Source organism: Toxorhynchites rutilus, chromosome 2 (assembly GCF_029784135.1).
Source record: "Toxorhynchites rutilus septentrionalis strain SRP chromosome 2, ASM2978413v1, whole genome shotgun sequence".
NCBI lineage: Eukaryota > Metazoa > Arthropoda > Insecta > Diptera > Culicidae > Toxorhynchites > Toxorhynchites rutilus.
This window is the reverse complement of record NC_073745.1, coordinates 73,845,181-73,859,625: the sequence shown is the minus strand read 5'-3', so window position 1 is coordinate 73,859,625 and position 14,445 is coordinate 73,845,181. Positions and strand designations below refer to the sequence as shown.

Sequence of the window (14,445 nt, the reverse complement as noted above, 5' to 3'; positions counted from 1 at the left end):
AAAAAACAAAGAAATCTCGATTATTAATTTCTTCCCGATATTGTTGTCCACTACACCTACAAACACAAAGATAAAAATGTGTACGTAAAATATTGTAATATCTGAAAGTTGTAGCTTCAAAATGATGCGCATCCCATCGATATGCGTTGATTTTTCACGAAGTTACAGCATGCCAAAAATCACTTAAAATTTCCAACTTCGCACTTTGTTCCTCTAATTTTTTTTGCCTAGTGTATGTTTTGTTAGATAGCAAGCAAATATGTAAGAGATGAGCAAAACAGTTCACTTTGATGAACGGATCAGTCACTAACCGTTCATCTAAATGAATCAGTTCTTTTGAGTCGTTCTTTCGCTCTTTCATTCAGCGGTATTAAAAACAATATAGAATGTTAAAACCCAACATCAATAGACAGCTATTGATTGATATCGTTGGATTGAATAGGAGATTTTTTTATCCGTGTGGGATTCATACTTTTGATAATTAGTGGGGAAATATAATGTGGTTCTTCTTTAAAAGTCGCCAACTGTATGTGAAAATATGTTTATCGGCCGACAATAGTATATGTATAGTGCCATTTGATGCGCACAAAATATGTGCAACTTTTCATATTTCTTGTTAGGGAGAAACACAGGTGTTTTGTAAGATCATGTTTCATAACAGTTCATTCAAAGAACAAATCCAACAGCTATTTTTTTATTTTCACTAACAATCAATCATACAAACAATCACGATATCACTTACACGCAATAGACCAAAAAATGGATTGAAAGCAACGAAAAAACTTTTTTCTCAACTTGTCCTCACTAGATGATTATATGTTTACCTAATTCATGAAGATTTTTTTTCTGATGATCAAGAAGTATGAGAATGTTACGCGGAATTAAAAAAAATATTAATTTGGAAATATATAGCTTTTCCTTTTAAAACTACGAAAATCTTATTCAATTTTCAACCCAAAACTGAGTGAACATAAACAAAATAAACCCTGCGTAACATGCATTTTGCTCGTAAATTACAACATCGTTTTATTTTCTTACAACACTTCGTTCTCAAACAGTTAATTCCCAAACATTTCACTCTCAATCAGGTCTTTCCCATACAGTTCACTCGCAAACAGTTGCTTCTGAACCAGTTCATTCACAAACAGTTCACTCGCAAATAGTTTTTTCGGGATCAGTTCGTTCACAAACCGTCCACTCGCAATCAGTTCGTGGGGCGAGCTTCCCTTCTTGAAAAAAGAACGACCGTTCGTTCACTCTTTTTTGTACCGTTCGAGAACGGTTTGCCCATCTCATAAAACATGAGTGTTTTTGGAAAAAAATTTCGATGTTGAAATATCAACATGTAACAAAAGGCAGCTATTTGATTTAAACTAAATTCATAAATGGTTACTGGAGAATCTTATTCGAGAATGTTAAAGCATCTGTTGACAAAAAACCTTCGAATTCGACCAGAACATCACAATCTAGAATGTGGACATCGTACAAGACGCCAAGTCATAAATCTCTGATTTGATTTTTGACTATGAATCGCGTCTGTGTCATGAATCGTAAGCTGGAGTACGCATTTAATCGTTATTGAAACGCATTAGTCCGTTATAGGTTCAAAATCGACAACAACGTTTCTGAACTACGTGTCTTAAAATTTTCATACGATATGCTAGACAATAGTATTCGTGTACTATTCTGATAATGTTTATTGTATTTGACTACTGGCACGAGATAGAAGGCTTCACGATGGGTTAGCCCACAATTTGATGAAAACTCCGATAATGAGAAAGCTGCTCTTCCGTTGCGTGTGATAATAAGCTTCTGAGAAGATCTGAATTTATGAATACGGGCTGTATCTGTGTTGACAATACTCCTTGACGAAACGGGTTTTCTACTAAATATAATTCACCAGCGAGCTATGAACATAAAAAGGATTCTACGTGTATCAAGATATTACTATGTCATGAAATTGGCGCAAATCAATTGATGTTCTCATCGCTTTGGTTATCAAGCAAGCAGATGGCCTTCAATGGTTGAGGTAATATGAGGGCGGTGTAAACCCTCATATTACTCAAATTACTGCGCAAACTATTTCAGGAACCCACTTGGGTTTGATGTTCCAATAAATGATTTCTTTCGCGTAAAATAGACGAAACAATATCAGTGTTTTAGCAAGAACAATCATGCGCTCCCACCCTCTCGACGATTCATGCCAACCAAAGCATCTGTACGGGGAAACTTCTCTCAACACGATAGCAACAGATTCCTTTTTCTCCTTCCGCAGATTCCTTCGAATCGATTCCAACCGCTGTAATTAATAGATCATTTCCAGGAGAACGCTTCCCCGAGCTATTGCCGGATTCGCTGGAATTGGCCAGCCTTGGTGTTGAGAGAATGTTGTATCCCGTCGGGGAAGCCTACCATTCATTATGGGATGTCCTCGTCAATACAAACAACTTATAGTGCCTACTCACCGATCTGTGGAACGTCGTACTGCCGCTGTCCCCGGGCGCTGCGCAGCATTAGCTGACTGGCCATACCATGAGGGATTGATGGCAGGCCACCGCTGTTGCCGCCGCTACTGCTGCTGCTACCGCTGGAACCCCCGTCCAGTGGACCACCGTCCGTCTCCATGAAGCTTGCGCCTCCACCACCGCCGCCATTACTGTTGTTGCTACTGTGCGACGATCGTTTGTTGTTGGGACTTCGCTGTGGTTGCTGCTGTTGTTGTTGCTGTTGCTGTGGGGGTTGTTGATGAGGTTGATCTTCCTCGCTACCCAGATCGCTGGGGTTGCCATTGATGCTGGCAGCGTTCAGGTGCTGAACATTGCGCATGTCGAAGTTGGTCTGCACTCCGAAGAGTTCCTGGAGACCGCGGGGTTGAATCAGTGGACCAACCGGATGACGCACCGGTGGTGGGCTGAGTTCGGGCAGTTCGTTACTGGTTAGGTGATTGATTACGACCCCGTGGGGACCACCTGCAGCTGCCCCACCCAGGTTGTGCGACTGCGGCTGCACCTGCACCTGTTGCAGGTTGCTGTGGTGGTGCGCTTTTGTGTGTGACTGTGGCAGCCCAGCCGGAATGCTGTTCTCGGCCAGCAGCTCGGACATATCGTTCAGTTCCTCGAGCAGCTGGGCAGCGGCGGGAGGCGGTGGTGGGGCCTTGATGTACGCATCGCGCGCCATGTGCAGTGAGTACGTGCTGGACAGCACACTCATGTACGCCAGGATCGGCAGAACTTCGCGGAACATCTTCCTGATATATATGGTGGAGCTATATACAGTTATATCTAGGTAACGAGTGGGTGGGCGAATAATTGAGGCTTGGTTTTCTGCCCCGGGGGATGGTTTGAGCGATAGAACAGAGAGGCAGAGCAACACACCCTCACACGCGAGTGACCTTGCGTGAGCGCCCAACAGCAGTAAACGGCAAACCGCACACGCACACGTAACAACAAGTCAATCAACAGGTTCAAACTTCTAAACTCAAACCGGGAAAGTATGTATCCTCAACCGTCAACAGAGGGGTGAGGAGGGGGATAATGATTCGCTAGCACCACACCGAGTCAATTTTTTCCACTGGGTATCTCTGGCTGTTTTTCCTACACTCCTACCAAACGCCGACCGTTATGATTAGTACTATTATTATTATGGTTATTACAGCACACCAACGTTCTATTTTTAGCGCACTCGTGTGAATCCTTATCGTTCACTCGCTCGCTGTTGGCTGCCCGCTGCTGCTTGCAGTCCTCTTCCGATATCGATTACGGACCTGGTATCCCGTGTGTTATTCTTCACGACCTGAGCTCCGACGATCCGCTCCGTAATTCCTGTCAGGTTTCGTTTCGGTTCCGGATCGATTGTCGAAGCACACCGAGCCGAGCGTTATCACAAAAGCCTTGCCAGCACACAGTTTTCACTTGATTTCACCTTTCTCACTTCTGGCTCTTGATGCTCTTCACTCGACTTGCTCTTTTTTTTGTGTGTCTTCCTTCCTGCTATTCGAAAATGTGTTTGTTAGTGTATAAAAATAGACTCCGGATATCTCTCAGGGTATGCTTTATTTTCCTCTGATTTTATGTGTATGTGTATGTGGAAACAAAAATCTCATCAAAAATATCCTTTTTCTTTAATATTTGGGCTTTCTGTTTCTTCTTTCTTATTCTTTGCCTCCGACTCACTGATTCATTGTATTGACACTTTCTTGCACACGGACAACTCACTCGCGGAAAGAGGAATCGCGGCTCAAACGGAACGAAACTGGAACGGAGGAAAGCTCACTTTTTTCCGGCTGTCTTACGGATTGTTTTTCCCACTCTGTCTCGGATTAATTTTGCACTCACACACCGTCACGTCGTGTCGCGAAAGCAGAATGAAACTAGCAGGATCACACCGGACTCATTCCGCGAACCAATTCCCAAAAAAAAAGTATCCTAAGCGGAGGAAAATGTTGTGCAACGGAACCAAACACACACACACGGAATCTGTCACTCGTTCGGAAGATGTTTGGGAGTCTGTCAGAGCGTGTGTCAAAAGTGTCCGCGTCCGCTTCGGTTGGTAGTCTGGGGCACGTCTGGGTCCGAGATCCTAATCGCCAGCTATTTTTGATACGGCACAGGTCTTCCTGGAAATCTACGATGGGAGTCTGTTCTTGTTCTTGTTTTTCCTTCGTTTTTAGATGATTCGCTTCGGAATGGATTTGAACACCGTACCAAACACACACACACACAGATCACTATGTATGCTTTCCTACCGAACTGTTCTGCACTGTTATGTTCTTGGCTAGAGCTTCTTCAGAGCTGTTGTTCCTTTTTTTTTTTTTTGCTTCTCAGTAGTAGATGGTTGTAGTGATGATAAGGGGGTAAGTTGGACCACCCTGGGAGGCCGCTTTGGCCATGACGCGCGCTCGGGAACCGTGTACAACACACTAACTGCCTCGTCAAGGGATGAAACGCGAATGAACGAACGAACACGGAGTGGTACTTTTTTCCTGGTCTGCCTCCGCTGAGCTTCGGCTAAACGGGATACACGGTGGCACCAAGGACCAAACTGGCTTTCGTCACTGTGCCGTGTCTGAGGTCTTCTTCCCTGCTAGCAGAATTTTCCGCTCTTCCGAGAGCTTCGCTCTCTTTTGCCCAACAGTGGTGGTCCAGCCCGAGAGCAGGCGAAAAGGAGCGAGAGAGAGCACGCGCGCCTCAAACGGAACCAACGTAAGCGAGCGTGGTTGTAGTCTTCGGCATGGGCAAACGCCGGAAGGCGCCTGCGCGCCGTTTTTCATTCAGGACCCCCGAAAGGAGCGACCGAAGGAGACGTCGTCCTGGTGGCTTACGATGACGCTGACAACGGGTCGGTTCGGATCGTAATCGTTGTTTTCCACACACACTCAAACCCACCCTGAGAACTCTGTGGTCGCCGCTGCTGACGACGTCACCAAACAGCCGGGAGAAACTGAGATGCTAGTTTGGGAAGTATAACCGGAAGGGGGGGGGGGGGGGAAGGCAATGATGAGCCGAACCGAACGGCCGTATGGGTGGGTGGGATGCATGCTGTTTGTTAGCAGTCAACTGATGTTGCAACAGTGGTGCCCGGTGATTTTCCGTTTGTTCAAGCATTCATCTGTTATTTTTCCTGTTATTGTTTGATGTTGGTTTTGGTTGCCTCCTCCTCCTTACACAGTTTGGAAGTGCGGGACTTCCCTAAGTATGACGTAGGCGACGGAATCACGGAAAAGACTAAATAAAGGGAGGATGGTAACGTAATTTTTTGACAAGCATAGCGGTACCATTCAAAGTATTGTTATAGAAACTCGTTTGATTATTGTCTCGATTCACTTCATTTGTTTCATTAAATTGTGCTTCAGCAATCAAATGGATTGATGAGTTTATTTCTGTGTATAATAAATTTTAATGAACTGAAAGATTGTGAATCATCTGATATGAAGTCATCCATTTTGGGGTTTGGAATATACAGTGTTGGTGTAAAGCACAACATAACAAACGGTTTAAAAAAATCTAAAAATCTCATTATTTTTATTAGTAATAATTTCTTAATGAGTAACATTTATCGTTTTTTAACTGTTACATTTTTTTTTGAGCAGACATGGCCTCGAGATATCTTTTTTTTTGCTTTCCATTCCATCATGAACATAAACATAATAAAATATTAGTCGAAGCATATACTCTTGAATTCTCGGCAAGAATTTTCGTTTATTCAATCGTTGAGAAGTAAATTCCTTTTAATCACACCTTCAACCAACAAAAAATATCTGGAGAAGGATCGAACGGGGCTCGATGACCTCTTCTAGAAGATGGACAAGTATGTTGAACAAGCAACGAGTTGGTTTGTTTTTTTTGTGGCACCTCAATTAGTAGAGAAATAAACTTCCTCTTATTGCGCCGAATTTTAGCAAAGGCGCAACCAATCGGTTGAAGTTCAGAGTTCAGTGTTGCAAAACACTACCTTATCGGCAGCTCGTCGATGTTTTTCCATCAAATAATACTGAATGAATTGAAATAAATGGTAGTCAGATTTTGCAAGGTCCGTTTTTTGACGTAGGATTGCATCTTTCGGGAACATATTGGGGTACAAATTGAAAATAGAAAATCGTGCACATCGTGAAAATTTCAAACGCTTATTGCGCAGTCATTTCATGATGGATTGATGAAATTTTTGCGTGAATCGATTCCGGCACTCCATAACAATTTTTTATATTGAAGAAAACAATACATGTCTTGAAAATATCTATCGAACAATTAAAAAATCTCAACCCCTATCTTAACAGAAATACCCACTTCTGATTGGTCGGAACTGGTGACACATGCGGTGGGTCCCTAACAGAGACATCAAAACCAAGCTGCCTGGGAGAAATCGATATTGCAAACAGTGTTGCCACATATACAGATTTTTCTGTAATGATACAGATTTTCAGCATGTTTTTTGAGCAACAATCCGTATATACAAATTACAGATTATTGGATATCCTTGCAGGTTTATAGAGATTTTGTAACAAGACGACTAATTTTTAAATATTTGATCATTCTATGCAACAATTCACAAACTCAATCAGACAATTCGAATAGTACGAATCTGAACTATTTTTGCTACTGTCAAACGTGTCAAATATAGTAGTGATGTAAATCGCAATATTTTTTTGCAATATGATGCGAACAAAACAAAAAAACAGTGTTTGGATTTCGATCAAAATCAAATGATACACAATGTGTCATGCAAGTAAACTCTCACTAACATATAACCAAATATGAGAGGATCATTCAGATACTTGTATGAATGTCAGCAATCACTTTTGTAACATTTAGTGATTAAACTAAGAGAGGAACGAAGACTGTTGTTTGCATATTCGCGCTGTATCAAACATGGCACACTATTTTCGAAGCCTGCATACAAGTTTGAACCGCATATATCGTCCCATTTTACTATAGCGAAACCCACTGCACAGACAAGTGCAAAGCAATAAATGATACAAGAAAAATTACGTCATCATTACGTCACCATTTGCGGAGAGCAGCGAATGGGAAAAGAGATAAAACGCGAGAGTTTTTGCTTCTCACTGGAGCGGTGTTGCTAGTAAAACTATGCGGTCTATATGAATACATACATTTCAAGGGATAGCGGCGTTAAAAATGGAAAATATAATCTGACTACCCTTCCCTTAGCCTCTATCGAGCTAAATAATCATATAGTTTGCACTCTCTGAGACTTAGAAATCAGGATCTGCTACATTAGCTGAATATGAATCTTTCGCTTTGCGTTGTCCGTACGATCCTGCTGTTTCATGATGCATGGAGAGGTCGGTATGCATATGTTAGAGGTAAAGAAGAAAATAAGCTTTCTGCACCGAAAGCGTATATAATAGCTTTGCTTGCATGCTGTGCGAGCCGATGCAGAGTTGTCTCGTTCTCTATTGTGTCGTGATTTGCAGCACATAACAACAATAGAATACCGCTGGGGGAAATGTTTCCTGTAAGATCATATTTGAACGAACGAAAGCGATTTTTTCAATGAGTGGATCAGTTGGCAAACACTGCAAAAAAATTAAACCGTTTCCGAAGTTATTTGTTATAATTGGAAGGGGAAGTGGCTCAGTACAGTTGTCAAACGACACCAAGGCTAAATTCTACAAGACCATGTAAAATACCACGAGGAAAGCGAGGAAATGGATGTTTATAACGCGAAGCTAAATGAAAAAAAAAACTCTTTCCATCGGTTTTCTTTAAACACACATTTAAAAATGTTTTCTATTTCTTATTTGGCATAATTATCTATGTATCTAAAACTCTCAATCAAAGATATTACACATTTCATCAAATTAGACCTCTGTGCGAGAAAGAATTGCACAGTGAACTTTTTGCACAAGCCTGAAAATTGAAAAATAGTTTCATTCACAAAACTACTGGCCAGCTATACCAGTGATCACGAGCTTAAAAATATGGATAAGCAGAATATGGTTGTGTCTCATTCAGCCGAATTCCATTCACCCGTAACACGTTTACCCGAAGCACATTTACCCGAATGTATCGCATACCCGACTGACATTCACCCGACTGACATTCAACCGAATGTAACAAATACCCGAATGCAACATATACCCGAATGCAACGTTTACCCGAATGAACATTTACCCGAATGCAACGTTTACCCGAATGCGACATTTACCCGAATGGGATGTTTACCCGAATGAAGAAGGAAAAATTCCAACAAATCAGTTTATGAGTTTTGTCGAATCTGCTGTTAGGAAGTTACGAAGTAAACTGAGAAATTGTAATGAGGAAATTCGAAAAAGATGTTGACTTCGCTGTGTTATTTTTAGAAATAAGTGTAGGCACAATTGACAAGCTGTCTTCTTTCCTTTCCGTATTGCTCTTTAAGACCAAGAGATCATTCAGAAATGAGCATGGGTTATGAAATATTCCGAAAATTAAACAGGTAACTTTAACTTAAATTTTTTTTAATGAAAATGTGAAAAGAATAGATAAGAAAAAATGGTACTCACGTATTTGCCGCCGCAGCGCAATTTTTATCATGAGTTTAATATTTCGTGATGAAATTTATTTTGAGATCAATGTAATGGGGGCTTCGTACTTAATTCTAACGCAAAAGTCTTATTGGGTGCAAAATCCGCAATACAGATTTTCTATTTTCTCTACAGATAAAAAATATTTTTCAGCTCGGAAATACAGATTTCAATGTGGCGACATTGATTGCAAATATATGAAATTCGTTGGTATTTTTATATTGCAAGTAAGGTGAGTGATACGATAAATTCTAGCAAATAAAATTTAAATTTGGAACTTTAATGTTAGTTGCTTTGTGAAATTTTTGCAATGACCCATCGTGTATTATGTAAAATTTAGCACAAGTGTAAGTGTAAAATTGTATATGGCAGTAGATGAGTTAAAAATGACTTGATATATGGAATGATTTATTTCAATTTACATAAATAAAAACCGAGGCTTGTTCCCGCTTGAGAACGGGTCGTTTGGTTTAAGCTGTCTGTTTTGTTGTGTTCATTTTCACCCAAGAAAAATTTGTGTTGTTTATGTTTATGTGTTGTTAGTCCAATTAAAATTCGCATTGGGTTGAATACACACTCATAAAGTAAAAAATATGAAACAAAATTACCTTTTCCATTTCAAATATGTTTTCTCTATATTGAAGTAACATGTTTTTACTGATGAAAAATTGATAATTGTGTTTGGTATTGGTAATTATCTTATATTACATTGGTGAGTTTTTTTCTTTATTTCATCCATGCATAACACAGGAGGCATCTCGTCTAGGATCACAGAGGGCGGTGTTCATCATATCTCGTTCCACTTCGGTATCTTTTATCTGATACGCACCATCCAACGACTGTTTACCATTCTTCTGCCATCATCACTCGGTAAACACTGGTAGAGTGAACAAACAATACCCAACAACCAAACAAAGCGGCCCTTTTCAGGAGGCCACCAAATTATTATCAAAGAGTTTAACGATGTAATTTTTTCAAATATATCCAAAATCAACAGATAGCCTAACGGAATCCTACGTCAGCTATGCGGTCATGTCTCGGACACAATCCTCCTGTGCCTTTTGTTATCCCATTTGTTTATTTATTTTGGCCCATGAGCATTTTAGTTGTAACAGAACCGGATTTCAGTCGTGTACATGTCACATGTATGTAAATCTATCTATGAATAGCGCATTACACAGTTGACATTTTAGGCGTAAGAGTATTCCTTCTATACCATTCCATGTGGTACATTACACAGTAGCCATTCAGGCGTAAGAGTATTCCTTCTGTTCTTCCACTATTAAGTTAGACCACCGGACAGCGGAGGCAGTTGATACGATCATTGATGTGTTATTAATAGAACATCCGTCCGATGTTTCGTGCAGAGTAGGGCAGTTGTTTGAATGAATAGATCTTATTTCGACCGTGGATCGATCTCCATTGCTGATGATTGTTGCGTGAATGTAGTTGTTCTGTAAAAACACCAAGATGGTCAATGAGGACCCTGAGTTTTGAACTCACGATCGATCGCTTACTAAACGAACGAGCAACCAATGTGGTTACGAGAACCCCCTACTTTGCATATTTTGACGTAGGACTACGTCTAACCTTCCAATATAGGGGGCCCATTTCAATATTTCGGTGTGAAAAAGTGTTCAGTTTTTGAACGCTAATACCTCCTCAATTAAAGAATGTACTTTACTTCCAAATACACACATTGATAGGAAATATCCTCAGCAATTGTTTATATGCTACACATTACGGATTTTCAGCTCATATAAAGTTCAAATTGATTAAAAATTGCCAAAATGGCCGCCACCACAAAATTGCGGATTACATATTTTCTCTAAACCCCATCAATATGGGTATCAAATGAAGGACTTGATATGCTTGCCATCAATTGTGTGTTCGTTGCCGGCTGAACAATAACCCCTACAACATTTTGATTCAAACATTTCGTATTTGAATCTAAACGTTTTAGTGTTTGCGGAGTGCTGAGGTTTTATTTTATCCTTCGATTTTTTTTCTGTAATTTTGTACATGAAAAGTTGGTCATTCTGGGATCTGTGCTCCATGATATTCGAATAATGGACATCCCTTGAAATCGTCCTAAAAATGCAAATTTTCAACGTCTCTCCGGTTATGTCCCCGACATTACCCATCCGTCTTTTTTTTACGGATAATTTTTATACTGATGCAGTAAAATGAACAAAAATCAGGAAGAATTAGGATCATTTCAGAAAAAATCAGGCAGAATTGGGGGTTTGTCAGATTATCAGGGAACGTGCCGAAAAGTTTGGAAAGCCCTGAAAAACTAGGAAGGTAGGCATCTCTGCATGTGGATGTCATTTGTCATTCGTTTTATTTCTTCTGCCATGTCATGATGCTTGGTTATCTTGGCAGCAAACATAAATTGTAGATTGTGATCTAACGGTATTGTAATGTCTATTATCAGATATATTCATTTTTTTTTTGTTTTCTCTGTTTGTTCTATGTCAGTTGCAGACAAACGATGAGATAGAGCTAAATTATTCCTCTCGCGGGCGATGAACATCTATGCTTCGAATATTACAAACCTGTCCACATTCCCCCCACATATGCCCATCAGGGTGCCAATGAAAATGGTCGTCTCGAATTTAAAAAAGTTGATGGGTCTGAGCCTAGGGGTACGGACGAGATTATGACATAGGACTGTGATTGTGTGTAGTAATTTCATTTGAATTGAGTTATTCATTGTTCAAAATCTGTATTTTATTCTCTTTTGATACATCAAATGGATGCCCTGGAAAAACCTGTTTCCTGTATGTACTTGTATCCTTCAAACGTTAGATGACATTACGTGGTAGAATTCGGTACCGCATTCTGTTCAAAAATGTACACAAAAATACCATTAAAGCCATTATTACTCTTTTCTTCTGTTTATTCAATCATGCAGAAGAAGACAAAGAGTCATGATGTATCATTTTTAAACACAAGTCTAGATAGTTAAGACCTACATAGATATTAGACTGAGTCAAATCAATCTATGACTAAAAAAATATATTATAAATAAAAATAGCATCATCTCCTTCGTTACCACGTTGTTTGTAATAATTTTATAGCTCTGTAAGATCGCGACTACTCAAGCTATCATAATCTGATTCACGTGGGTATACCCTATCGATTTTCTAAATCAGCAGCCATTAAAATTCATTTATTGCGTTTTTACATAACCAAATAACATACTCGATATTATGACATCCTGGACCACAATTACACAAATTGTTAGTAGTGAGACCTGCACGATAAAAACATGAATTGAGCACAAATAAATTGGACAAAATACAATATAATATAAAATTAATGCCTATTATCGGTAAATGGAGAAAAATTCATTTTACGCAAAAAAAACCCTATGCCGAATTTCAGCTAAATCGGACTTAAGGGACGGTGGCGCAAAGCGGTCAAAGTTTGAGTTTTTTTTCGAAAATCGAAAAATCGGGGTTTTCGAAAAATTGTTTGGTGTCAAATGTCTTAAAATTGCATGAAACGTCAAGATCTAGTGTCATTTGGAAAACATTTTTTTTTGTCAAAAATCGGGCTTGCTTTTTTTTCGGAGTACGAAACGAAAAGTATGGTTTTGGGTGTCAACATAAAAATAGGGATGTCGATTTTTCATTCGGAACTCGGTACGAAATGTTGATTTACGCGCTAATGTAACCTATGCAAAATATTAGCTCATTCTGACTTCATTTACTGGTGTCACAAACGTTAAAATTTTGTTTGAGTTTTTTTTTAAAACAAAAAATCAACGAAAATCGAGGTTTTCAAAAAAAAATGTGATGCCAAATTTCTTCAAATTGCATTACTTGATTTACACTCTTCTCGGATTTTTTCGCATGAGACATCAATAGTGGAAATAATAAAACAAGTGAGCAATTTAACAAATAAAAGAGGTATGTTTTGCGAGCGGATTGCGGAGGTAAATCATGTATTATGCATTCTTTCTTTCAACTTCTTCTCATGAATATTTTATGTAACACTGCGAGAAATAGTTCGTTCTATCTAACAAATCAGCAAGATGTTAAAGTAATCAGATGTAAGATTTTATGCAGATTTCATCAAAGCAACGAGAAAAGTGTCATACATACAGTGATCGTTCATTAATTAGGAGGAGGCAGCGATTATCATGCGAGGACTTATTGAGATCGGCATTATTTCGCATCACAAAATGAATCACAAAAAAAATTCTCAATGACTCAATTCCTTCTATGATAGATTAAGTAGTAGAACCAATACGACTTGATTGTGATAGTCTGCAAACGAACATTATTTCAACGAAAAAGCTACTGCTCTCGATGCCTAATAATAAGAATAAGACAATGGAAAGAAATCACAATACCATAGCTATTCATTAAAAATAAAGCAGCTTAATGATTTCATGGGCATTTTACCTCAAAATACCACGAAATCGTGAGTATTTTCAACTTGTTTTTTCGTTTGTGTTTACCCATTCACATATACTTCATCTACCATTCCACCCTGTTATTTGTCCCACTGATATTCATTAATCATTTTCAGTTAGACAGTTGAATTTCCTGCCAGAAGCTTATTGTCTTTCTTTGTTCGTTACAAACCGTTTGAAGGTTATGAGTACATACAACAAACGGTCCTTTTCAGGGCTACTATTTAGAGTTTCAAAAGAGTTAAACTAACAGATCTCTGAACAATGAATAGAATTACATTTGCAATAACCAAGTGTTCTGAACGATCATAGTCCTACGTAAACTTCCGTCCGTGCCCCTAGGCTCAGACCTATATACTTTTTGGACCAAAAAGTAACAAGCATATAACCCGTAGACATTTTATCTTTCGATCATACCATTTCGTTCAGTTGTTTAAGAGCTATTTATGCTCACAATCTCGTTCTCCGGCGTAACGCTTTCGTTTTCGAACCTTTGAATTTACACCCCAGTATAGAAATGAAATACGTAGTCCTACGTCAAAACTATTTTTCTCAAAACCGTTTTTTTTAATTTAAAAAAAATATATGAACATTCCTCACAATGTCCAACAAGTTATCGAAAGTCGTCTTCGAAGGATGGGAAAAAGTATTTCTAACAACTTATCAATGTTTTCTTGGAAAAAATTACAACTAATTCCAATTCTGTTCAAAGTCAAGATAGCGTTTTTCGACAAAGTTTTAGATCTTATTGGAATATGAACTTTTATCGACGACGTCAACTTTCTATCTTTTATAGTTTCTGGAATATATGGCATTTTTGTATTAAGACCCCTGAAAAACCCCAATGTTCCGCTCGTAACATTTTTGTGTGTTAATTCTCGAGTTTGACATGTTCTTGGCATGTTTCTGAATAGAAAAAAGTTATCAGAACATGTAAATCGCAATAATTTATACATAAAAATGTTATGAGTTAAACACTAATAGTAATTTTTCAAGG

The 14,445-nt window shown here is 38.9% G+C and overlaps 1 protein-coding gene across 1 annotated transcript in view; it reads right to left on the bottom strand.

The window, feature by feature from the left end:
* Positions 1-5,016, bottom strand: part of LOC129771375 (uncharacterized) — a 184,131-nt gene extending 179,115 nt beyond the window's left edge. The window contains exon 1 of the mRNA XM_055774958.1: positions 2,466-5,016. Coding sequence (XP_055630933.1) covers positions 2,466-3,243 — 778 coding nt within the window. The 5' untranslated portion in view covers positions 3,244-5,016. The remainder of the gene's footprint in view (positions 1-2,465) is intronic.
* Positions 5,017-14,445: the final 9,429 nt, after the last annotated feature.